Here is a 27,849-nt window from a genome sequence, read left to right on the forward strand (position 1 = left end):
TGATGTGTCATGTTATACTTTTTGACCAAAAAAATGGATTCGACAACGAAATTTTAAAAAAAAATGGACAGATTCGGGCTGTAATGTCGATTAAGAATTAAAAAAAAAACACAGGCTTTAATGTCAGTTGAAAATTTCACTGAAGGTCTTTAATGTTGATTGCAACCGACATTGAAGGCTGTGTTATTGAAGCCCTTTAATAACACTATCCTTAATGTCGGTTTAAAACCGACATTAAAGCCTAAATTTCTTCTAGTGTCGGTTATTAAGAAAAAGAATAATTAATTATCACATAATTAATATATTATAAATAAATATAATAACTAACTTATCATATTATATTTATATCCTATAGTTTTAATATTGCATCATATGCAACATATAAACCATTGTTCTTTTTCTATTTTATGGCATTTAATATAAATCATATTTATATTAATTCCTCCAGTCATATAATGTATCAAATACATCATAACAATTATATCTCATATAATTGATTCAATTTAATTATATCATATATAATCAAATTTCTCTTGTTAATTTGAACACTTCAAAATTTTATTCTCAACTTGAACCCATTGGGCTACCAAGGGGACTTTATGGACCTGTAGCTTGAAGCTCCAATGATACGTGAATAACTGACTAAACTCTTTAATCACGATATCTACCATCCGTTAATTGTCGTTCACTTTACTAAAGACTGACAGCTGCATTCTTCGCACTACAGATATATTTCTATATCTATATAACCAATCAACAATGTAATGACCTTTCACAAATCGCTCATAAGTACAATGGGCCAATTTACCGTTTTGCCCCTGTAGTTACATCTAACTCCTTAAGTACCACTGATTCCTCTAATGAACAATAAGTCATAGTCCCACTATGACTGAGTCATCTCTTCCCAAGAAAGGGTGTGGCCACTATATTCAATACCCGAAATCAGCCCTTAAGGGAGCAATTTATCTACTTACCCCTACTTTGGAGAAGGAGTGAATTCTGTCTTGTGTAGCTGAGTTTCTAGCTTCCCAATCAGACGAATCCCCAAAATGGTAGGCTTGTTGAGTTGGCAATCTGGTCACTCTCACCCATTCAAATCAAAGGACCGACCTCATATGCAGGAGTTCCCAACTCACTCAGGATTAAAGTCATGTCATCTATGGTCATTCTAGTAAAATGTAAGTCTCAATTATCAACGGCGTTATATAAAGAGACTAATCATTTCGTGGTCCGATCTTATACAAACTCTTTGTATAAGATGCCCTGCTCACATGTCTCCACATGAATAGTCAGGATTAGACCATTTGTAGTACTTTACAACACTTGTAACATCTACAAAATGGACCGTATCCATAGTGTCATCAGGATAAGGTATCCATCCTTTATCCATATACTATAGACCATTTAGGTTATTACTTAAGGCATGATCCACTTGTATGTCTCCACATACATGCTTAAGTTACATAAAATAATCTCAGATCTTAGTTAATTAGATTGAGTAAATGCTTATAAAATAACACTTATTTTATTAATAACAATATATTTACAGAATGTTTACAAACTACGAGACTACTAGGAGATTTAGGACACCAATCCCAACACAATAGATCATAGTCCCACTATGACCAAACCCTTCTCGGGCCAAGAGAGGGTGTTGAAGGAAATCGAACGCGAAGATTTCCATGAGCAGCAGAAAAAAGATCATTCCAAATTACAATCATGTATGAACATTACAATTACAATCGTTAAACAAAACATACAGTTATTCAATCCATACAGAAATTACAGTATGAAACAACAATTGAATAAGGAGAAAAACTACGAATGTTTGTCGACTCATCTCCACGCTCCTTGTTCATGAACGTTCGAACATAGCAACCTCAAACGCTTGAACAACACGACCGCTCCGCAGCACGAACACTGCGTACTCATCCTCTACGATCGCCTCAGTCACGAACGACCTCCACAGAACCTCGATGGTATTGAATTGAGTATAACACCATCAAGAAGGGTACCTTGGTATTCTCGGTGTGAGAATCCAGAGGGTAGGCTCTGTGTGGACTTGGTATGAGGCAAACGAAGGAGGAAACTACAATCGTGTACACAATTGTGCAAGTGGAAGAATACAGAAACCTATCGTATAGGTCGATGCCCAATCTTTTAGCAAAAGCTAAGCGATTGTCTAACAAAAGCTAAGCGATTGTTTAGCTCATCGTTTAGCAGCGTGTCTGTCGCCTACAAACACTACACGATCGTTTACTAAAAAAAATTGTTGCTTAGTAAATCGGTGTTTACTTGACAAGCTTCCATGAGATATTTTTTCAAGAGAAATCTTAAAACAATTTTTGCCAAAACTTTTCAATACTTACTAAAATTAGGAAAACAATTTTTCTTTTATCTCACGGTTACCATGAACCACCAATAACCTTCCACTCAATTGGTTATTAGAGAAAAGATTTAATTATCCAATAATTAATATTATTATAAATATAAATGAACTTATCATACTATATTTATAACTTATAGTTTTAATATTTCATCTCATGAAATATATAAACCATAGTTCTTTTTTATTCTATGGTACTTAATATAAATCTCATTTACATTAATCCTCCACTAGATGTATCTCATACATCATACCGATTATATCATATATAATTAAAAAACCTCTTGTCAATTTGAACATTTCAAATCAACACCAAGAACTGATCCTCAACTGAATCCATTGAGCTATCAAGGGAACCTTATGGACCTGTAACTCGAAACTCTAACGGTACGTGAATAACTGACTAAATTTTTTAGTCACGAGATCCACCATCCGTTAACTGCCAGATACTTCACTAAAGACAGATAGCTGAACTCTCCTTACCACAGATATATTATGTGTCCATCTTAACCAATTAGAAGTGCGACAACCCTTCACAGATCGATCATAAGTACAACTGGGCCAATAACCATTATGCCACTATAGTTATATCTTACTTCTTAAGTACCACTGATCCCTTTAATGAACATAAGTCATAGTTCTACTATGACCGAGTCCTCTCTTCCAAAGAAAAGCTGTGGCCACTATGTTCAAGCCCCGGAATCAACTCTTAAGGGAGTAATCTCTCTATTTATCCCTGCTTTGGGAAAATAGTGAATTCTATCTTGTGGATTGAGTTCCCAGCTCCCAGATCAGACAAGTCCCTAAAAAGGTAGGCATGTTAAGTTGGCAATCTGGCCACTCTTACCCATACTAATCAAAGGACCGCCCTCAAAGACAAGAGTTCCCAAAACACTCAGGATTGAGGTCGTGTCACCTATGGTAGTTTAGGTGAGATGTAATTCTCTAGTATCAACGACGTTATATACCGAGTTTAATCATCTCGTGGTCTAGGTCTTATACAAACTTTTTGTATAGGACACCCTCGCTCGCGCGTCTCCACATGAATGGTCAGGATCTACCATCTGTAGTAGTTTACAATACTTGCAAACCTCTACAAAGTGAGCCGTATCCGTAGTATCACCAGGATCAGGTATCCCACCTTAATCCTTATACTACAGACCTATTTAGGTTATCACTTAAGGGATGATCTACCTGTATATCACATATACATGCTTAAGTTCACATAAGATAACCAAGGAGTTTTGTTTATTGGATATGAGTAAATTCCATAATTAAATAACATTTATTTTATTCATCAAACAATGTGTATCTTTAAAAAACAACGAGACTTCAGGAGAATTATGACACCAATCCCAACAGGTGTGATGTTACATTGTTCAAGCCCTAAAATCAGCCCTTAAGGGAGCAATTTATTTACTTACCCCTACTTTGGGGAAGGAGTGAATTCTATCTTGTGTAGCTGAGTTCCCAGCTCCCCAATCAGACAAATCCCCAAAATGGTAGGCTTGTTGAGTCCGCGATTTGGCCATTCTCACCCATGCAAATTAAAGGACCGCCCTCATAGGCAGGAGTTCATAGCTCACTCAGGATTAAGGTCATGTTACATATGGTCATCCTAGTGAAATGAAAGTCTCAATTATGAAGGACGTTATATCACGAGACTGAACATTTCATGGTCCAATCTTATACAAACTCCTTTGTATAGAATATTCCCGCTCGCATGTCTAATATACGAACGATCAGGATCAAATCATTTGTAGTACTTTACAACATTTATAACACCTACAAAGTAGACCATACTCGTAGTGTCACAAGGATAAGGTATCCCTCATTATCCTTATACTACAGACCATTTAGATTATCACTTAAAACACGATCCACTTGTATGTCTCCACATACATGTTTAAGTTACTACGATAACCATGGATCTTAGTTTGTTGGTTTGTGGTTAATGCAACCAAAATATCAAATATTCATAGACTAAAGTGAATAAAGTATCATATATTATAAATCACAAAATGTTTGTTCATACAAGTGTTTACAAACTACAGAACCCTACGAGATTTAGGGCATCAACCCCAACAATATGATCGTGTAAAATATAGTACACGATCATGTACCTAATGATATAAGATCGAAAATACAACGGGATTGATGGTACATGATCAGAAAAATAATACTGAATGAACTTCTTAAAACTTTCGGTTAACAACACTTACAATATTCATTTCTAGGTATGTAGAATGATCTCCTATGAAAAATGTTCGTTCTAGACCCACAAAATAAATTGATTGGAAGAATGATCTCCTTTGAAAGCGATCTATGTTCAACTAAAAGTGATAGAGCAATGGAGAACCGGATAGTGTTCGAATGAAACTGAAGAGGTGAAAATGATATTCGTTTACTTGTCCCATAGTCAAGATCCAATAGCATTGAATTCTATTGTATAATATTGGTTGAGAATAAATAGTTGAATTAAATTGTAGACGATTGGTGGTTGGAAGGAAAAATCAAAAGATGAAGAAGAGTAGGAGAAAAGTATTTAAAGTTGGAGGTAAAAATGACATTTCACATGTGAAAAATGTTGAGAACAAAGTTTTTAGGGCCTGTTTGGGGGCCCAATATCCTATGTGAGGAGATGATATAACTCCTATATCACTATTTGATTCACTAATATACCATCTCCCTTTTTAACTTCCTTCAACATGTGCATGGTAACCCTTATTTAACAACTCTTCCAGCTTCTCCACCCCCCATTTCCTATGTCCTCTCCCTTCTCATACCCGATCTCCTTCCTTCATATGGCCCACTTACATTTTTATTTCTTTATTCTTTTCTTGAGTTTATTTCATTATACTTCGAGTGTAATTTTTTTCCCACTATATCTATTTTATTAAGAAACCATGGTATTTCAATTAGTTTCATGCACCCATTTTTTACCTCCAATTTACATTTTTTCTTCCAGTGTCCCGTGATAGAATATATTAATAATTTATTATCTATAAATTATGTCATTCAAGTTTTCATTTTGATTTTCTTAGTATATCATTTATTTATCTATATAATGCCCATTAAAAAAATCACAATATTTTAGATTAAATCTTTGTACACAATTTCTCAAAAATAAAAAAAATATCTTCCTATACAACATCAATATTCAAAATTTACTATTCAAAAGCCCATTATAAAAGTTCAATAGAAGAATCATCCATGAATATATACGAGAAAAGCCTCAACGAAATCCCTAAAATCAAATAGAAGCAAAACCGATCATTCATAACTCTTTAGTTTTCTATAGTTTTTAAAAGTTGAATTTATAAATACTACTTTCCCTCTTTTATTTTTTATTTGTCTTAAATAATTCTCGATAGTTTTTAAAAATTGACTATTTATGATAAATCTTAAATTTTGATTGATTTTTTTTTTTAAATAACAATAAAAAAGAATTATTTAAAAGACAATAATCGAATATAAAAAATAGAATTGATACAATAATTAATTCTAAGATTTAAAAAAATAATGTTTATACAAGAAAATTATTTTAGAGTATAAAAAACTGAGCTAGATATCAAACTTTGTACACTCAAACACATACATATGAATTTAGACCATAAATTCTGTATCTCAGACATTAAAACTTCCAGATATTCTATAACATCTCAGCCCCAAACAGCTCTTTGGAGAGAGATTATCACAGAAAAGTTTTTGCTTTTTTTTTTTGGTTATGAAAATTTCCATTTAACTCGCATAAAATTATTAGCTGCTGTACGTTTAAATCTGACATTTTGAATAGATTCGTGTTTTTCGTGCTAGTACACCCTCAGAAGTAGAGTGCAGAAGCCGTGACGGAGACCACGAAAGCACCGAAATAGAGGCGCCCGCCGCCGGTCATCGGTGCGGCGGAGGTGTTCTGTGAAGGAGGTTGAGCTCCACCAGCCGGGGAAGAAGGAGAGACCGCAATGGAGGGTGGGTGTGCAGTGGCCGGAGAAGGAGAGATTGTTATGGAGGGTGGGTGTGCAGTGGGCGGAGGAGAAGGGACGGAGCCGGAAGTGGCGTGTCCGGTCACATTGATCGCGAATTTCTGCCCTAATATGCAGTGTTTATCGTAGGTGGAGGTGTAGTAATGTTCGCCGGTGGCATTCAGGGCGATGTTCGCTGGAGTTGAGTTGAAAACTGCTAGAGTTGAAGTGATGTTGCAGGAATTAAATACTTGTTTTGTCACCACAGCAACGTCGTCGGATCCATTTAAGAAGTTGAAAACTGCAAAATAAAATTTCATTTCAATGATTAACGTATGTCCACCAAATGTTTGATAAATTGCATCAATGAAATTGACACTTACCTAAGGTGTCACCAACTAAGAAAGTCTTGTTATAAGCCCATGATGCATAGAAGAGATCAAGAGGACCTGCTGGAGGGATTAGCCATCCGAGTTTGTCGCCGACGGTGTAGTTTCTCGGCCCTCTCGGAGCCGGGGTCGGGGTCGGGGTCGGGCTGGGAGTCGGTCCAGAATATGCAGTGACATTGATGGCCAACCTCTGTCCCAAGATGCAGTGCTTGTCCAAAGTGCCAATGAAATAGTACTGCCCCAGTGAATCCAACGTAAAATTGGCTGGACCAGTGGCTTTGAGGGTGATTGGATTGGTTGAATTGCAGGTTAGAAATGCTTCCTTTGTCACTCTAGCTACATCTTCTTGTCCAGTTGTGAAATTGAACACTGAAAATGTTGCACAAAGATTATTATGCAATGTCTTATGATCTTCCCATATAGGATTTTTGCTTATAGTTACTTGTAAATCACTATTAGAAAGTTCATTTGATAATCAAGACAAGATTGTGAAAGTAAAAATTAAGAAACAAAGATCAGAAATGATCTAATTTGATTGTCAGTACCGTCTGTCTCGTTTCGGATGGTTTGAACAGTTATGGATATGCTAAAGATTCAGAAACTACCAAAATTGTCAAAACAAATAAGAAACCAAGATCAGAGATGATCTAATTTGACATCCACCTCATTTGGACCACTTTAATTTTACCAATTAAAAACCCACTTGCTTTGAACTGTTCTGGATACACTAAGAATTCAGGAACTGCCGTAACTTTTGACATTGGAAATTCTAAAGGATCCAAAATCTCAAAACAAATGGATTCAAACTGCATAAGAAGATTGATAGGCAAATATTTGCTTACATAAGATATCACCAACTAAGAAGGTGTTGGAAACAGACCAAGTGGCATAGACAATGGGGCCTCCAAGGGGAACCACCCAGCCCAAGCTGTCTCCGACCACATGGGTGGTCCCTGCGGTTGTGGTCTGTACTAAGGCACAGGATGCCACTATGGCTACTACCAGCAGGGCCAGTGTTCTAGCCATTGTTGTGCTTTAGAACTTCTTCCGATCTGCAAATGGTGAAAGATTTTCAAGTCAGAATGAAGGTTATGGCCTGTCATTACAGATATTTTTATATACAAATGGGTTGGAAAAGTTGGAGGGTAATACTTGATTTTTATGATTATTTAATTCGGGGCGGGGAGATCCAGATTACTTCCATTTCCATCTCTTGCTCTTTTGGTCAGTTTGAACTTATGGTTGGAATTCAAAGCCTAACACTGAGCTGCATATATGGTTTTTTTCAATAACTAGAGCATTGGGGCGCTTTTTGTATTATGTTCATTGCTTAACACAGAAATTCCTGGGAAGATTTAGTCCACGCCACGCTAATACTGATAACTTTAAATCCAGCACCTTGGAAGATATTTCTAAACATTCCAAATCTTTACCTTGAAGGTGGCATATCTAGTTTAAAAAGTTTCTGTACAAAAAAAGTCCCATGATCTCGCCTATCTTAAATGTTGATTCGGTTATAAGTGTAAATAGTTGTATTTCATTGAAGGATTCATGGTAATAAGTTTAAAGACTAGACTTGTAATTTGTCATTGTTTTAATAACTAGAGCATCGAAGCGACTTTTGTATTATGTTCATTGCCTAGCAGAGTAATTCTCAGGGAGACTTTTCCACACTAATTCAACTTTTAGTCCAACATCTTGGAGGGTATTCCTATACACATCCCAAATCCTTACCTCGAAGGTGGCATATATAGTTTAAAAAGATTTTCTCTTATAAAAGTCCCATGATCTGCCCTATCTATGGTTTAAATCTTTCCTTTTAAATGTTGATTCGTTTGGTAAAGTAAATAGTTATATTTTGTCGAAGGATTCGCTGTAATAAACATTTGCTCTAATTCATACTGATTGATGGTTTATGAACATCACTCAAATATCGTTATATGGTTTATATTTCAGTTAGAAGAATACATAACAGGGGACTTTACTCTAATATATAAACCGAATGAAATGGCTCAAATTTAATTATGGTTTATATTTCAGTTAGAATAATAGTAAGTATTCATTTTGATTTCCTATTGTCTTAAATAACAGGGGACTTTCTAAGGAAGGTGCATTTGTCAAAATATAATGGAAACAAGAGCTATAGTCTGGACAAAGGGAGGAGACTTATTCACAGCGATGTATGATGCGCATGGCATTTGTATGTCAACGGAGCACATTACTTAAACTTACACATGATTCTTAAATAATGCATTCTTTGACCATTTCTTTGCCTCATCTGATAAGTTAACAGAATTTTTGGACCTTGCTTTGGCCATCATTTTGGTATTTTCTATGATTGTGTTGTGATTTACCAGTCTTTGTCAATTGTTTCAATTGCTTGTTGGTTGATAGAAGAAGCTTCCATTTCATTGTCATTGTGTTCTCATGTTGTATATTCACCACTTTTCTTTAGATCCAATCATCCCCCTTTAGAATTGTAATTGGTGTCATATCTACGACTTTTGATTACAATATTTTCAATGTCAAATGTTAATTATTATTATTATTATTATTATTATTATCATTCTTAGGTCAAAATACCATTTTGTCCCTTTTTTTTATTTGTTTTGTACAAATGTTCAAATTTAATCCCTGTATTTTCAATAAATCTTAAATCTATGAGTATTTTCATGATAAATTCCAATATATTCACGTGTACTTCAAAATGTCCAATTTTTCCACAATTTTATCAATATTCCCCTGTCTCATTGAATATAAAATTTATTACGTTCAGTTGTCTCCAACCTTAAATTTTACCAACAACAAATGATTCTTTATTATTCTTTTACATAATAACTTCTCATCTTTTTGCTGCCTTGTCCTTTTGAAATTTGCAAGACTGTTTTGTATATTGGTATCTAACAAAGTTTCATGAGTCCAGTTGGTTGAACACTAGAAGCATCAGCGAACTCTTAAAATCCTTCATAATTTGATGGTTTTAACATGTTTCACCAATTTTTTTGTTGAGAATAGGAACAAAAGCAACTGGAAAGTGATCTCTTGCCGCTGCTATTTAAAGCATAGTTGAATGTCTAGTAATGTTTATCATCATGTTATGTGATACTATGATTGCGTATTGAGATCGTGACCTAACACCATGATCGCAGTCAAGGTTGGACCATATTCAGTGCAACAATCATACAACATATTTCAACCACCTTAAATTGTAATAAGTTGAATTCTCAGATTGTGACAAAAATAACTATAATGCTCACGCAAGCTCATATGCTTTTCATGTAACTTATAATGTTATTAGGGGAAAGTTCAAATATGGAAGTAAGCAGAAACCATAAAAATATATATGAAAAAGCAATGAGAATTGAATCATTGCAAATGCTTTTCATTCGTGAACAATGAGGAAAGAGAGGTGAACACAATGAACGAAGAGAGGAAAATTCAAATGGTTGAGAAACAACTCATCGAAGGGCGTCTAGTATTTGAATCATGTTTAGTTTGAGGGCAAAAAAAAATAATTTTACATATTGAAAAAGGTTAAAATATATGTTTTCCAAATTTAAGTTACTAAAAATTAATATCATTACTAGGGTAATAGTAGATAATATATAAGGTAAAAAAAAAATGTACCCCACTTTTCAATCTTAAATTTTATTCCTAAACATGTGTTGTAATTTTTAAATAGGCAGATTAAAACAATTAAGCAAAGGTTGTATTTGTTTTTTCTGGTGTAAAAACAAAGGTTCTTTTTCAGATATAAAGAAGAAAAATCCAAAACAACTGAGAAAGGCACAATTCCGGAAATCATAAGCATATATTTGCTTTATTTTGCCACTTTCATTTATAGCTCCATCTCAAACTCAACCTTGTAGAAAATTGGGATACAATTTATAGAAAATGGGGGTGGAAATGGAGTGTTTCATAATGCAAGAGGCAAAAGAATAAACAGCAACTATACCAAAGTATGAGATGAACCAGCAGAAGATGTAAATTGCTTCACAACAGCTACTGCAGGTTTTCCTTCCTAACTTAATAAGTTCTCAGACATTCTAATTCCATTGCTCATCTCAACAATAGTAGTAGTGTTACGGCCGATATCATAAATGAGAAAACATGGTTTGCCCAAAGCCCTCGAGCTCGGAAATTCTGTTCACATAAGCAAGCAGAATGTTTATGGATATCATTAGAGATTGCATTAGTACAAACTAAGAAAGCAGGATTAGAACACAATAGCTTTTGACGTTGCTAAGTAACGATATTAACTTGATTCTCAGATAACACTTGTGTAATTGGAGATAAACATTGTATTAGAAAAAGCTTTTTGCTATTGAACTTTTGTTCTTCAAACTAGGTAATTGACTTGATAACGATCTTTGAAACAAGTCAAAAGCTAAGAAGCACAAACACTTTAGTTCAAACATTTGGATACTCTAACACACTTGTTGGACACATATTGGATATCTATTAGTGCAACAAATGTGTTAGACATGCAGAGAACACTTTGCATAGAATATTGGTTGAGTAAACTAAAAAGACAATGATATCACAATAATAATAAACTGAGTGTGAAGTGGATCAAACTAAGTTTTGTAAGCATATAAATACATCAACCTATTTACTTCGAATTTTCTTTTGGTATAAATATGATATATGTTTTTAAAAACATATATTTTAATGAGTGTGTCCTTGTCATGTCATGTCCTAGATTTTTAAAATATGACGTGTTGTCATGTCCTTGTCGTTCACATCTTTGTCTTGTATCTGTATCTATGCTTCTTATAAGGTTCAAAGGAAGTCCAGTATAGTAAAGCTTCCATTGGAATTCAGTACAATAAGCTTTGCTCTTGCAAAGTTTTATGCCCAAGAACACTGGCTTTTGTTTCGTCGTTAATCATGTTGGGTCAAATAATTTGGACAAGAGAAGGGAATAACATAGTTTCAACAGATATAACATTTTTCATATGCTGTGATAAATTACATACCTTAAGAGATAAATAAGATGAATCTGAAGAAGGAGCTTTAAGTCCATGAAATCCAATGTCATATGATATACTCCCATCAGCTTGGAAAAGTCCAAAATTTCTCTCAGAAGTCGGCCCTGGTTTCAAATTTTCGTTAAACGTTGCAAAAATATATGCCTTCAATACATTCTTTGGCCTGAAGGGAGTTCCTTTCTTCTTAGCAAGCCTCTTCCTGAGGTTGTAATTAAATATCCTAGCATTATTTGCAGTCGCTGCAGCTTCATTTTCATCCCCATGAGAAGCCCAACCGGTCTCTGTAACTATGACTTCCATTTTCTGATATCCAGCATCTGCCAATGCTGCATACGCAGCGTCGATCTGAGCATCGAGCATGTTGTCATAATGTAGACCAGTTTTGGGATCAAAAATACCTTTAGTTGATTCAAAAAGTGCATAATTGATATCAATATTTTCAGGGTCACTCATATAGGCTAGAAAGGGGTAAGCATTTAAACAGAAAGGTGAACCAATCTCTGAGAGAAACTGCAACAAAGGCTTCATATACTGAACAACATTTTCTCTAAATATACACGAAGAAGGCGGAAACGAGTTTGAAAAAACGGCCTGAGAATGTGCGGTTGTGATCTGAACGACACCGTCTAAGTTAAGTTTCTTTACTGCCTTATAGATATTCTTTGCAGCACCCAAGAGTGCTCCCCACAACTCAAGGTCACTTCCTCCTAGAACTTCATTACCTATGGCAATTCCACAAATGTGCGTATCAGGAAGGAATGCTTGGACATTTTCTTTGACCCAGTTCATCGCGTGTTCCTCGCTCGCACTCATTTCTCTCAAGAAGCCATTTGGAAGACCAATTACCAATTCAAGCCCTGTCCCACTAAACGCTTTCAAAACCTTATGATCAGCATCATAAATCCTAACATTCTTAATTTTTGCTGCTTTGAGAAGCAAAACAACTTCATCAGGTGAAGGAATGTTATCAGCAATTCTTCCATAATTTATTCCATAAGTTCCAGTAAATGCTTGTACTGTCATTGTCAAGGAGGCTGGAGAAAGATAAGGAGATGTTTTACTACAAACTTCCCTCAAACGGATGACTTAACAAGAAACATCAGACTTTTAAACATACATCTACTCTCAGTACTAAAACAAAATCTTCAAGAATGATTGAGAGAAGCACATAACAGAACTTAAAGAAACATTCAAATCCAACCCAGAAAACAACTCTTTCCATATACCAAGCAGTCAAAATAGTAGCCCATCAAATAAAATAAATAACAATTGATGCAGGCACAAAGTGAAGAACAATCTGAAAACTTGCAAGCTAGAAACAAGATAAAGAATTCTGATTGTCACTGTCTAATATAATATAAATTGACCTTGCTGACTAAATCAACAAAGAGAAATGGAGGAAGATCCATAAAAAATTCTGAATATAAGTCGAACGAAAGCAATCTTTACAGAAAATAGAACACACAAATCAAAAAGAATATTACAGAAACGATCTACAATAGAAGAAGTTAAAAAGAACCCAAAACTCAAAACCCAAAACCCAAAACTCAAAACCATCTGATTACTAAACATTAAGAAACAGAAAACAAAAAGAGAAGAAAAAAAAGTACAATACCAATGGCAGAGAAGACGACCCAGAAACCAGGAAGCGATTGAAAACAGAACCAGAAGCATTTCCTGGCCATTGATAGAAGAAATCGCCAAGGGAAATCGAACTTCCAAAAGATATGGAAATGGGAAATGATCAGATGGCTTAAAAACCAAGCAGAAACAGTGGATTTCTTTCAAAACGTTCCACAGTTTCTACTAATCACTCCACTGAAACAGATGAGGAGGAAGAAGAAGAAGACAACCCAACAAAATTAAAACACATAGACGAATGCCCTTTTCTCTACTTTGTCCAAAACCTTATGGAAACTGTTTGGCAGTGAAGAATTTTCATGAGAGAGAAAGAGAGAGTGAAAGATATGAAAAGGGTTTTAGGAGGGTCGTTTTCTTGATGAGAGCAATAAGGGGTTTTGATTTTGATAATTTGATTGGAGATTTTTGTTGTTTCATACAAATTTTTCCATTCTTCTAAAGTCTTAACGCGTAAGTTTGAAGATTGAATGAAGATTTGTCTCATCTCATTTTCATCTATTCAGCAAAAGAAAAACCAAAGATTGGTTGAAGTATGAGTAAATATCACACATTTGATTATAGAGTGAAAATTACACTTTTTTGGAGGTTTTGGAGAAGTTTGTTCTCTCCATTCATTATACTCATTGTTGGTATGATTCAATTATTTTTTCCTATTTATCTCTGACATTCCTCTTTGTTTGATGGTGGATATAGGAATTGTTGAGATTTATATGAGCAAAAATAAAAATAAAAAGTATGATTGATGAAACTAGTTGGTGGGTCAAATTATCCCCCAGAAAAGAACTGAAAAAAGAGACCAATATTAAATTATAAGTTTGATTTTTAAAATTTAAAAAATGTAGGGTAAGTTTCTAAACTTTCAATTATATAATAATTAATCAAATTAGAATTTTTTTTATTTTATAGAAAAATGTTATATTTATGAACGTATTAGACATGAAATTAAAAATTTAGCACTTTTCTATTTGGTTTGTTAATTTTTGAAACTGAATATTTTCTTGTTTTTTATTTTCCATGGCTTTTTTTTTAACCTTTGAAGTTTTAGTCAAATTAAAAAATATATATATTAAAAGAAATATTATTTTAGTTTTCAAAATATGTTTGGAATTTAAAAACTCATAAAAAGTAGATAACAAAATAAAGAAACCAATATGTGAAAGTAATATTTATCAGCTTTATTTCAAAAACTAAAAAAAATGGTCATCAAAAAAGAACGGTAAGTTTTATCTAGACAAGAAAAAATTCAATATATTTTATAGATTTGTTAATTCAAAAAAAATAATGTCAAGAATGTTAGATGGCCTATGGATGGAAAATCAAAAGTTCTAATTACCTATTAAGTATTTTTAAATTTAAAAGCTTTTTTTTTTAAAAAAAAAACTAAAATACAGGAGTGGTTAAATAAAATACAAAATTAAAAATTGAAAATTTATTACACATTTTTTTTTGCAAAGGTAAGTGTGGGGTGGGGAAATCGAACTTTTGACCTCGAAGTCGATAGTACAAGCACTGAGCTACGCTCATGTTGACATTTATTACACTTTTTAAAAAGATATCACACGTAAACTGTATATACTACATTTAATTCACGTTCTAATTATTAAGAAGCCTTTTTTTTCTTTCATAAAAATAGAACTCTCAAACTACATAGTAAATTGGTAATATATGACTATTTTTCTTTGTTGTTGCTTGGAATGTGTGGTTGGTTTTCATTTGTCCCTTGTGCCCCTACTTTAATTCATTAGCTCTTGTTTGTTTCTTTTATTTCTTGTGAAAAATCTAAATTTAGAATAAATTATTTCAATGTAGTTGAAAGTCAAAGTTGTTTGGTTTAAGGTTAGGTGAATTGATTTTGGGTCGAGGGCTATAAATAATGATCAAATTCATAATCTAACAAAATGAAAGAATTCTCAATTTGAAAGTTACAAACCCACTCAAACAAATGAAAGAATTCTCACACATGTTCAAGATCTTATGGTAACCTTTTATGTCAAAATGGTAATTTAATATATATTTACGAGTAATTTTAAAACGGTTAAAATCACTCTCAAACACATATTTAATCACTCAAAATTCATGACTTGGAGGTAGAAGGGTCAATGTTCAATCCTCCATCCTCCTAATTATATTGAAACAAAAAACATCCAAAATCCCCTTCCATGTTTAATTTTACATTTTTAAAAGAAAAATTTAAACACAATTTTCATATTTCAAAATAATTGAAATTGATTTTGAATGATTAAAATCATTTTCGAAGTAATTTTGTAAACAATATAAAAGAGATTTATCCAAACATGTCATTAAAAATTAATTGTCATTGACCTTTGAGATGATAATATGTATACTCTCTCTTGAGTTAGGCTCACATTTACTTTTGTTCCCTTTTGTTTATAATTTAGCTAAATTTCTAAACACTACATTTCAACTCATATCTTTTGGTTCTTGCCATAAGTTTTTCATTACTATAGTTGGGGTGATAATCGATTCGGTTTTGTCGGTTTTGGAGACAACCAAACTAAATCAATGGTTTTATAAAGAATGGATCCAAACCAATGTTTAATAAAGAAAAAAAAAATCAGTGAATTGATTTTTATTTGGTTCGATTCATTGTCGATTTGATCGTCGGTTTATGACTTTTTTCCTGCTAATTTTAAATTAAAATTGGATTTATTTTTTTTATATAGATTGAAAAATGATATTTTTATTTTTTGGCACTTTTTTTTTTTAATAAAAGACATATAAATACCATAATAATTGGTCTTTTTTTCTAAATAACAAATATTTCTACACCATAATAATTAGAATTCTAAAAGATACCTACTGTTAGAGTTTATTTTTTAGAGTATATCCTCAGTTCGGTTCGATTCTGTTGGTTTTTCAAATAAAAGAAATCAATCCAAATCAATTGTACAATTTTATACTAAAAAACCAAATCGGATTGGTTTGGTTTTTCAATTTTTTGGTTTGTTTTATTGCAATCCAAACTGTAGGTAACATAAAGCTTACTTAATCAAGTACTCATATGATCATGAGCCAATAATTTGCTAATACAAGTGTGTGAATCCTTGGCAAGTTTGAAAAGGCTATATATGCTTTAAAAAGAAAAGGAAATGGGATGATTGACCAATTGGAATGTATTTTTCTAATAAAAGACAATTTTATGAACCTTTCTTTGTCAATATTAGTTTATAGGTACCCCATGGACAATTTTATATCTCCTAAAAGGCATTTCTCTTCTGAATATAATTTAAACTTTAATTCCATTAAAGATAATAATAAGTGAGAGTTCATCATGATTCAAAAAAAGCATATTACACTCAACTAAAGCTATAAGATAATATGAAAGCAAATTAGATTTTGCTAAATTCCAATTACTTCCAAGCTGTACTAACACTAACATAAAAACAAGACAATTGCTATATATTTGATTAATAATAATAAGTATGTAAAATTTGTAAAGTTTCTCAAACAATATCATGACCAAAGAAATGTATCATTTAATTAGTTAGAATGATCTAAAGTGTGGAATGCATGCAACTTTATTATATAATTTAAATCAGTGTAAATAATATTACTTTACTGTATAAAAACCCCTTGCGTGATTAATTAGAAACTTCTTTTAGTTAAAGTTAACTTCATAAACATTTTTTTTTAAAAAAATTCGAAAAATGGGACAGTGACAAATATGACAATCAAGTCCAAAATATTAGCAAATATAATACAATGTAAAAAAAAAATTACAAATATAGCAAAATTTAGACTTGGCTCCCAAAGTCTTTTAATGATAGATTATATCGCTATAGGAGTCTCACTAATAGATTTTACTATATTTACAATTATTTACAAGTATTATTATACACTTAATTATTAGCATTAAAAGTGCTACGTATTGCAATAACATTAAAAAGATAGATTCTAATTATTCTATAGGATTAAATTCAAAATCTCATCACATAGGTCTCGTTTGGTAGACATGTGGTTTTTTGTTTTTGGTCTTTTAAAATCAAGTCCGGCTATTTTTTTTAAATCAATTTCTTACTAAGATTTTCATCTTTCTAAAGTAAGAGAGTTGAATTTTTAACCAAACTTCAAAAACAAGAATAGAGATGTAAGAAAAAGATTGTGAATGATTCAACTTTGATACAAGTATGAGAGTTTATGGAAGTTATTTCGATAACAAGACAATAGCATAAGTGGAAAATGAGTTGGATTTTGTGAAGAGCGAAAGAGAGAAACGTAAAAGAAAATCTTGTTTGTTTTTTTTTTTAGTACAATTGGGGTTAAGAGATTAAACCACAAACCACATAGTCAATAAAACACTTATATATAAGTTGAGTTATGCTCGCTTTGACTTATTTTTTAATATGTAGGAACGAAGAAATTCAAACCTCATTAACCTCTTGGTCAAAAGTACATGTCTTACGCGAGTTATGTAGGATCTTTATTATCCAAGTAACTGAACATATGACCTTGTTTGGTAACTATTTGATTTTTTGTTTTAATTTTTAAAAATTAAGCGGATAATCACCCTCTCCACCTTTAAATTTCTAGCTTTGTTATCTAGTTTATACTATTATTTTAAAAACTAAGCCAAATTTTGAAAATTAAAAAAAGTAGTTATTAAGAACATATAGTTAGTATGTGAACAAAACTCAAACATTTATAATCTACCAACCATATTATAAAAGAAGGGGTCTAAAAGGGCATTAGAAAGTGTAAAAATTGCATCATATGTGACTGTAAAGAGTTGAAATGAGAGGTGTGGCTTTGTATCAGTTAGATCAGTTGCATCAAAAAGTGTTATTAAAAGCATAAGCACCAAACCAAAAGAAAGAACCTTTTTCAGCTGCCAACAACAATGATGCACGTATTCAAAGGGAATCTCTCTCTCTCTTTTTCCTTAAAACACTTTTTTTTCTATTTGGGTTTTCAAAATTTTCTATAAAACTAAAGTCATGCTGACTCTGAATCACTCTCAACCCATATTTTTGGTCACTAAAGCAATCCTTTTTTCTTCTTTTTATGGACTAAGTTTATCATATTGGTTAGGGACACAAGACCCAGATGATATATTATTCATCATCTAGTTACAGGTCAGATGTGTTTATTCTAATGCATTTAACTCTTTATTAGGCTAGTTCATTTTCACGAACACTACAACTATGTGTTATTGAGCACGTCAAAATAGCTAAGCAAGGACATAACTCTGTTACCATTTGTTAGAGATGTTGGAACCACCAACATGGATATTCTACAACAATTTTGAGTTTACATGACATATAGAAGAATGTTAAATCATGGTAGGAGAGAGAAAAGTATCAAAAAGTCACAAGTGCGCATTTCCAAGGAGAAAATGGGAGATTTTCGAATTTTCAAAAACTTATGATGGTTTTTCACCATTACCAACTTATGATTGTGATTAATCATCATTAAATAGAAACCATTTAATTCATATGCAGTTTTAAGAAAAGAGAGAGGTGCATTTTTGGGGGGAAACCAGCGATATTTTTTGAACTTGCAAAAATTTATGACAATTTTAAAGAGTCACGGATGGCTTATGACTTTATTTTCATAATCACCCAAGAGACCTCATTCAAAATGGTGTATTATCCTTGACTTATGTATTCATGTTGTTCTTCCTTTTTTCTATTTCATATGGAACTTTGAGTGCCCACTTTTGATAATTTTTGTAGAAGGTATGTTAAATTTTGATAAAGAAAGAATTTGGTTGGTGACTAGTCAATAATCTTTCAAGCAAGTGGGTTTTCTTTGGTGCCACCAAATAAGGAAAGACTATACAAGCATATACTTTCACACATGTTTTTAAAAGTCCCAATCTTGTCTACGTTACAAGAGAGCTCTGATTGAGCAAATGTGAGGTTGCATTGTAGAATCTAAAAGGTATTGTCTTTCACTTTCAAGAATTTCTATATGGGATTACAAAATTTATGGTTCCAAAGATGCATATTCATAGAAGGGAACAAAAAATAAAGTCTAAGACATGGTAGGCTACAAAAGTTTTCCAAGTAGATTGAAACAAACTTGTGTCATGTATGTGTTTAATTGAAGTGGGTTATTTTAGTTATTCCCAAGGTATTGATATAATTAATTAAATTTATAGTAGCCCTTTAATTTCTTTAGGTTAAGGGGTGATTTAACATATATCAAAGGAGAAATTCGTTGGTATTTGATAGTATGTCATTCCCACTCCTTGGATCCAGTTGGTTGGGCATTTTCTATAGTGGATTCTTTTGATAATTGGTCTAGATTATTGTCTATGGGTCTAGATGTGATGGAGGACCCTTCCTCTAGAGATTTTTAAGGTGAATTCTGATGTAGCTATTGGAAGCGAGGAAGTAGGCCCTAGAGTTGTTGTTTATGATTCTAATAGTGAGACCCTAATGATGATGGAAAAGTTCCAACCCTTCATTAGTTCAGTCGAGCTTGTTGAAGCTATTGGTCTCTATAAAGGTTTTTCTATAAGGCTTTGAAAGCTAGTATATATCCTCAAGGGCTAAAACTAATTCTTTAATTTTGTGGTGTCTTCTAACGAACTCATCTCAATATTCTAATGAGATTCAGTATTTTGTGGATTCTCTACGTGCTTTACATGGTTGCAGAGCTATTGAAGTCTTCTATTTCACTAAATACACATGTAATTATATGGCTCACGAGCTTGCATCTCACGCCCCAAGATCTCGAACATTGTCAATTTGGCTAGAAAACCATCCCATGGGTGGACTCTTTTTTATTGTTAACTGTTGTTTTCCTTAAGTTCTATTTTATTATTATGTCTGAAATCTTGTAATATTGCTTAAGCATAAGCTACATTAATAAAGAACCAATATTAGAAAATGAAAGAAAACCAACCCTTGTATTGTTGCTTAAGCTTGTGATGTATAGAGGTTCTGCATAGAGATGTTCATTTATCTTATAAGGCCTCAACCTGAAAGAAGCGGAAAATCTCCAATTAAACGGATAATGATGAAGGAGCGGGGATAATTTTGTTATCCTTAACAAACAAACAAAAGCCACATGAGCAAACTCATTCAACATAGTGGCTAGACACATCTTTGTTCAAATTTATGTCCTAAAGCCTTGTAATTTATTAAATATGCAATATTAAATTCCATTAACAAAAAAAAAATAAAAAAAATAAAAGGTTATTGCATGAAGTCTTGAACATGCATGTAGTTGACATACGAGTGGATCATGTTCAAAAAATAACCTAAAGGTCTGGATGTCTTCTTCTGGTGACACTATGGATATGACCTATTTTATAATGGTCAAATGATTTGATCCAGACCATTTATGTAGAGACATGTGAGTAGGGGTATCCTATACAAAGAGTTTGTATAAGAATGGACAACAAGATATTTAATCTCTCTTTGTAAATTCGTTAATTGATGAGATTAATATTTCACAAGATGTTCATGTACAACTTGATCTCTTAATCCTGAGTGATTTATGAACTCATATTAGTGAAATCAGTCCTTCGAATTGCATGAGTATGAGTAGCCCAAGTTGTCGACTCAATAAGTCTACTATTTTAGGGGCTTAACTAAATAGGGAGCTGAAAACATAACTTCACAATATGGTATTCACACGTTCCTGCATAGGATAAGTAGATGAGTAGTTCATCTAAGTGTTGATTTTGAGTCTTGAATAAGGGACCCCACCCTCTCATTGTTCGGAGAGGGACTTAGTTCATGGTTTGTTCATTAGAGAAATCAGTGGTACTTAAGAAAAAAAGGTAATTACAGGAGTAAAACGAACATTTAATCCAGCTGTAATTTTGAATAACTCGTGAAAGATTGACTTGCTTATATTGATTATATCCATAGACACAACTTGTTCTACATTGCAAAAAAGTTCAACTAGGGGTCTATAGTAGTTTTCCCTATAGTTAATGAATGAAAGTTAATTTAATTAATCTTGAATCAGTGGAGTTTATAATCTATAGGTCCATAAGGTTCCCTTACTAGCTCACCACGGGCTAACAAGAATCAACTATGTTGAAAGAGAAATTTGAAATGTTTATATTTATGAGGGAAAATGTTAATTGTATTGGGTACAATTAATTATATGATTTATTATAAAGTTTATTTGAATGATATTCAAATTATAACTTTATAACATGGATAATTAATTTATTTTGAAGAAATATTTTCATAGATAGAAAAATGTCAAATTATTTACAGAAATGACAAAAAAAAAAAAAAAACACTGATAGACAGTGATAGACTTATATCAGTGTCTATCAATGATAGGTTTGTATTAGTTTAGATTTCTATCAATTTCTATTACTGATAGACATTGATAGACTTTTATCAGCCTCTATCAGTTTCGCGACAAGACAACGACGATGAGGATTCGGCTGTACGAATTTAAGAGTTAGAGGAAGAGAGAGTGAATGGGGTAGAGAGAGAAAAAGTGACTCACCGACAACTACGTACAACCAAATCTGCAATATAGACCCAAACGACAGTGGATCGACGGTTGGACATGAATGTGGTGGCTACTGGACGTTAGAGTGTGTGAGTTAGAGAGAGAGACCGAGATCGGATTGAAGGAGAAGAAGAAGAAAGTGTGTGGGTTAAAGAGAGAGACCGAGATCACTGAAGAAGAAGACGACGGAGAAGTGGAAAAATGATTAAATTTTACTATTTTTGTAAAATAATTTTTCTTATTTTTCTATTTTTAAACCCCCAATTCCTCAAATAGTTGTCTATGTATATGTGAAACCAAAACCCTTTGGAGGAAAATGTATGGACAAGCTGACGGAATCCACCAACCTTATCCACCAAAATTCCAAGCACCCAATGCCTCTGATCTTGCCCCAAAGAAAAAAAAACAAGAAAATTAGGCAAAAGAGGAGAAAAAAGGGGGAAAAAAAGGAAAAGAAAAACAAGAAAAATAGAAAAAACAGAGATGGCAACATCCTTCCTATCAACAGCAAACACATTCCATTCTTCCACACCTTCTTCTTCTTCTTCTTCTTCTTCTTCTTCTTCCTCTTCTTCACCTCCATTGTTGAGATCAAGATTTGGTTGCCTTCATTGCCATAATAACACTAAACGACTGGTTATCTGCAAGGGAATTAATGACCCACCATCTCAAATTCCAGCTTTAACTAAGAGAAGCCTTTCAATCTGCTTCATTTCCAGTTTCATTTTCCCTCTGGTGGGTCAAGGATTTTCCGATGCAAATGCTGCGATTCTTGAAGCTGATGATGATGAAGAGCTTCTGGAGAAGGTGAAGAAGGATAGAAAGAAGAGGCTCGAAAGACAAGGGGTTATCAGCTCTGCCAATAAAGAAAAAGGTTTTTTATGCATTCTAACTTTTTGTGTTTTGTTCTCTGTGAAAGTTCCAACTTGAAAATTTGATCGTAATACTGGATATGTTTTGGTTTCCCCAATTGGATTATTTGTTTGAATTAACAAGTGTGCTCATTTTTGTTCCTTACAATAATTGCATCTTTTTTCTTGCAACTGTAAGAATGAAAATGTGAGAGCACATAACACCAATCTTTCTCTGTGCTGGTGATTGTTAGGGTTGTTATATGGTAGAGGAAGATTTTGAGATAAAGTTGTTAGGAACATTCAATAGAGAACAAGAGAACAGGACAATGCAGAACCAATTACTTAGGTCACTTCTGTGAGTTTTTGAAAATTATGAACACTACTTCCTCTTATAAGTTTATGTGTTGTTCTCCACTTTCCACTTGTGCCTTTTTATGAAATGCCGAAATGCTTACTAAAAATTATGAGAAAACAAACATACTGTTTAAAAAACACAAAACCAAAACAAAATGACCGGAACGTTATTGCTTTACCACTCTAATTGCAGGAAAAATCTAATTCAACAATACATAAATGGACATAGAAAAGTAGAAATGTGGGGATATAAGAAGAATTGTGGAGACAAACAAGAAGAATAATTAATTTTTTAAATAAACAAAATCCACCAAATATATCCATACACATATACCAAAATTCACCATATATATACATCCACCATACATATACATACCTAAACCCTATTGACTGTGGCCATCCATGGAGATCGTAGTTCCTCTTTCTTTTGATAAATGGAAAGATACATCAAATTATAAAGAGGACTGAAAGTAATTTATTAATACCTATGAATATCAATACTCTTAGCATAACTTTAAGAGGTATTTGATAATTGGTTGTGTTTGGATAGCCTAGAGTTCTAAAGCCAAGCATATGATTTAAATGTGTGCTTCCTTATCTCCTGGCTATAGGTTTGCTAATCCCATGGGATACTTAAATCTAAGTTTTTCAAACTCACTCTTCAAGCTATGTATTTACTTTTGCAAACCACAAACCCACAAGTCAGACACACCCATATCAAACTCAGGTTTCGACCACTCAAATCCTTCTTACAGTCTATGCAAAATCAAGCTTTTCAACCTCATTTGAAGCAAAACTACACTTGAAACGGTCAGTCAAACAATCCTGTATGAAGTTTAGTATGGTCTTGGTTTCTGATATCATGGGGCTTAATTCTTCATGTGAGTGGATCACAAGTGTTCTTGCAGTCAATCATAGAGTTTATTATAAGCTATCAAAGGTAAGCTATGAGAGAAGGCATCTACAACAAGCTGAAACCTTGCCATAATCATTTGGTCTTTTGCAGGATACCTCCAGGAAGTTGTGTACAAGCTGAGCAAAGTAGGTCAAGCCATTGATAACAATGACTTCTCAACTGCAAGTTCGGTTCTTGGGGGTAGTAGTGATGCAGATTGGGTCCGGAATGCCAATTTAGCCTTCAACAAGGTTAGCAAAATATGTATCAGGACTGTTTATAATACTTTCTAGAAGTTAACTTCCATCTTTGGCTAGAAAATGTACGTTTTATCCTTGACTTACGCACCTAGATATATATATATATATATATATTATAAGAAACATTTCATTGATTAATTTTTCAGTTTGATAAATTTTGTGAATATGATGTCTATTGTCAAAATTTCATTGTAACGAATGTCGTGGTTTCTTCTTTTCTTCTTTTTTCTTTTTAGGCACATCAATCAAGCTCAATATATCACATCACATACCCTGTTCTTTTCTTTTTCAAATGAAGTAGAACTAAGACCATCTAAAATAAAACAATTTATTAGTCCAACATGATGTTCAAAATTTCAAACTTATAAGACTAGAATGAAAACAAGCATATAATTTAAGGACAAATATATATATTTTAGCCTTAACTAATTGAACCAGTTCATCTTTCTAGCTATCAGCCCTTTTGATGTGATAAGATGAATGGTAAACAGGTGAACTCAACATGTTTGTCAGGTTGGTGAGAAGTTAAATGATTCTTTGAGAAATTTCTTACTCTTGTGTAACTTCTTGAGCAGCTGAGCTCAAGTCCTGAAGAGAAATCTGAGGTGGACGCATTCAACTCCTCTCTAGCTTCATTAATCTCATCAGGTGGGTTATCTTTTAATAAATTATGCAGTAGGCAAGATAAAACAGAATGTAACATTTTGCTCTGGATAAAACTACTAGGGATTGAAACATTCAACCCCCCAGACTAAACAATGCAACATTTTTGTATTGCAGTTACTCAGAATGATGTTGAATCCTCCAAAACTGCCTTTGTAGCATCTGCCAGTGCACTTGAGAAATGGACAGCCATGGTAGGGCTTGTTGGACAGCTGAAGGGGCTTTGAGTTGAAAAAACAACCATCTACATTGATCTCATTTATTCTAAGAATGACCAGCTGTATTTTTATAATCTCTCCAGCTATTTTTCCCTTCCCAAATCTTTGCAGTTAAAAGTCAAGAAGCTGATTTTCTTGTCATCTTCTAACTGAGTTTCTGGTGTCAATGTTTCTGAACTTTGAATGGATAGATTCCATTGGTTATTTTGAATGTTATTATCGATTTATCCAAGAAAACCTATACTTATGTTTATGAACAAAACTAAATATCATTTCAGTTAGCATTCACCAAAACACTGGCAGAACTCTTTATCATTCATATAGATGGTGATTGACAAGAATCAGGAAAGGAGTTCAAGAAATATCCAACAAGTTTTTATTTTTAAATCTTCGTAATAAAATTATCTTTTGATGGCTGCTGACTTGACCAATTAGGTCAACTGGAGTAATGCACTCTAAGGGGGGACATTTGGGATGCTGAAATGATTATTATAGTCAGTGGTTATTATTGTTAGTGGATTATAATAGTTAGTGTTTGTGGTATAGATTATTTTAGTCTGGATTATAATAATTTGTATTTAGGGTGTAAACTATTTTTGTTTGGGTAGGTAATGAGAGATAGAAGAAGAAAACACAAGATACGTTGAAAACCCTAGTACAGGGAGAAAAAATAATGGTAGAAAGACACTTTTTATTATTTTCAACTTACACACATACAAGAGAGAATAGGCTCTAGAAAGCCCTAATACAGAAAAGGAAAAAACTAGGGCAAAGTAAAAATACTAAAATGCCCTTAGGGCTAAATACATAAACAACCCCTTATTTTCAACACTCCCTCTCAAGTTGGGACATAAATGTTGATTAGACTCAACTTACTAACACAAGAACCAAAACTTTGTCAGAGTAATCCTTTGGTGAGAATATCAGCAACTTGTTGACTAGAAGGGATATAAGGAATACAAATACTGCCACTGTCCAATTTTACTTTGATAAAGTGTCTATCCATCTTCACATGTTTTGTTCTATCATGTTGCACAGGATTGTTGGCTATGCTTATAGCTGCCTTGTTATCATAATAGAGCTTCATAGATAGATCGTTGTCTTGATAAAGATCAGACATAACTTTCTTCAACCAGATTTCTTCACAGATTCCTAGACTCATAGCTCTGTATTTTGCTTCAACATCGCTTCTAGCAACAACACCTTACTACTTACTTCTCCAAGTAACAATGTTACCCCACACAAACGTACACTACCCAGAGGTAGATTTTCTATCTATAATAGATCCTGCCGAATCAGAGTCGATGTAAGCCTCATTACATTTTCTGTCAGTTTCCTGAACATCAAACCTTTACCTGGAGTTATTTTCAAGTCTCAGAATCTGATTCACAACTTCCATATGTCTCTCATAGGGTGCCTGCATAAATTGATTAACCACACTGACAGCGTAGGATATATCTGGTCTAATATGAGATAAGTAGATTAGTTTTCCCACTAGACGCTGGTAATTTTCTTTATCAACAAGAACTTTGTCAACAGAATCTCCTAGCTTAGCATTGAATTCTGTGGACAGGTCTACATCCAGTTATACCTATTTCTTTCAACAAATCAAGAGTGTATTTCGATTGAGGGACAAAAAACTCTTCTCTTGATCTCGCCACCTCCATTTCAAGGAAATACCTTAGACTCTCAAGGTCCTTAATCTCAAATTCATCAGCCATTTTATTTTTAAGCCTGATAAGCTCAGCAACATCATCTCCTAATAAAACAATATCATCTATGTACACAATTAAAACAACAATTTTCCTTGATTTTAACCTTTTTGTGAACAAAGTGTGATTAGAGTGCCCCTGAGTAAAACCTTGGGACTTAACAAAGGTAGTAAACCTATCAAACCAATATCTTGGAGATTGTTTCAAACCGTAGAAAGATTTCCTGAGTTTACAAACATGATGGTCAAATTGAGCTTCAAAACCAGGTGGAGGACTCATATAAACTTCTTTTTCTAATTCACCATTCAGAAAATAATTTTTCACATCAAGTTGATGGGGAGGCCAGTCTTTGATAACTGTCATAGAAAGTAGGACTCAAACTGTATTTAGCTTCGCTATAGGAGAGAAAGTTTCTAAGTAGTCTATTCCATAGGTCTATGTAAACCCTTTAGCGACCAATCTGGCCTTGTACCTGTCAAGAGTTCCATCATACTTATATAGTAAACACCCATTTGCACCCAACTGTTTTATGCCCTTTAGGAAGAACCACACAATCCCACGTATTATTTTTTTTCAAGAGCTCTCATTTCTTCCATGACCACAACCTTCCATTCAAGGACTTCCATGGCCATATATATGTTGTTTGGTATCGTTACTTTATCTAGGTTAGTAGTGAATACCCTGAACTTAGAAGACAAATTATTGTAAGATAGAAAGCTATACATGGGATATTTAGTGCATGACCTGGTACCCTTTCTCAAAGCAATGGGTATATCAAGAGAGGCGTCATAACCCCCCATTTTTCCTGACCCTTCATCAGTAAGAAGACGGTGGTCACACTCAGTCCCCTGAGGCAAAGTTTCACCTTCCTTTGTTTCTCCTAATGACTTATCACTGCCTGCAACTCTATCATCCTCTGGAACTATCATATCAACTCTCTCACTTTCAACCACATCATAAATATCATCCTCAACACATACATCAGTATTATCAGGAATAGGAGTACCTTGAGCTGGTGTTGGTTCCGATTCATGGACCAAAGCCGGTGGAGCTACAGGTGGCACTATTTCCTTTAT

The 27,849-nt window shown here is 33.3% G+C and overlaps 3 protein-coding genes and 1 long non-coding RNA gene across 4 annotated transcripts; 2 read left to right on the top strand and 2 right to left on the bottom strand.

The window, feature by feature from the left end:
* Window positions 1–5,872: 5,872 nt before the first annotated feature.
* On the bottom strand, window positions 5,873–7,830 carry LOC120080105 (blue copper protein-like). Its single transcript, XM_039034665.2, has 3 exons — window positions 7,580–7,830; window positions 6,732–7,106; window positions 5,873–6,649 (listed from the first exon to the last, which is right to left on the bottom strand). Exons 1-3 carry the CDS (start codon window positions 7,761–7,763, stop codon window positions 6,210–6,212), a joined length of 999 nt encoding a protein of 332 aa, XP_038890593.1. The 5' UTR covers window positions 7,764–7,830; the 3' UTR covers window positions 5,873–6,209.
* On the top strand, window positions 6,467–9,317 carry LOC150035786 (uncharacterized). Its single transcript, XR_016530259.1, has 2 exons — window positions 6,467–7,045; window positions 8,829–9,317. It is a non-coding gene; the product is annotated as an uncharacterized LOC150035786 (long non-coding RNA).
* A 1,212-nt stretch (window positions 9,318–10,529) lies between these two features.
* Window positions 10,530–13,997, bottom strand: LOC120079027 (glucan endo-1,3-beta-glucosidase 14-like). Its single transcript, XM_039033208.2, has 3 exons — window positions 13,344–13,997; window positions 11,717–12,762; window positions 10,530–10,880 (listed from the first exon to the last, which is right to left on the bottom strand). Exons 1-3 carry the CDS (start codon window positions 13,411–13,413, stop codon window positions 10,797–10,799), a joined length of 1,200 nt encoding a protein of 399 aa, XP_038889136.1. The 5' UTR covers window positions 13,414–13,997; the 3' UTR covers window positions 10,530–10,796.
* An 8,105-nt stretch (window positions 13,998–22,102) lies between these two features.
* Window positions 22,103–25,298, top strand: LOC120079035 (chloroplast thylakoid lumen protein). The gene is made up of 4 exons (XM_039033217.2): window positions 22,103–22,691; window positions 24,032–24,171; window positions 24,756–24,828; window positions 24,961–25,298. Exons 1-4 carry the CDS (start codon window positions 22,301–22,303, stop codon window positions 25,068–25,070), a joined length of 714 nt encoding a protein of 237 aa, XP_038889145.1. The 5' UTR covers window positions 22,103–22,300; the 3' UTR covers window positions 25,071–25,298.
* Window positions 25,299–27,849: the final 2,551 nt, after the last annotated feature.

Source organism: Benincasa hispida, chromosome 6 (genome assembly GCF_027475165.1).
Source record: "Benincasa hispida cultivar pf3 chromosome 6, pf3_genome.v1.1, whole genome shotgun sequence".
NCBI classification, from domain to species: domain Eukaryota; kingdom Viridiplantae; phylum Streptophyta; class Magnoliopsida; order Cucurbitales; family Cucurbitaceae; genus Benincasa; species Benincasa hispida.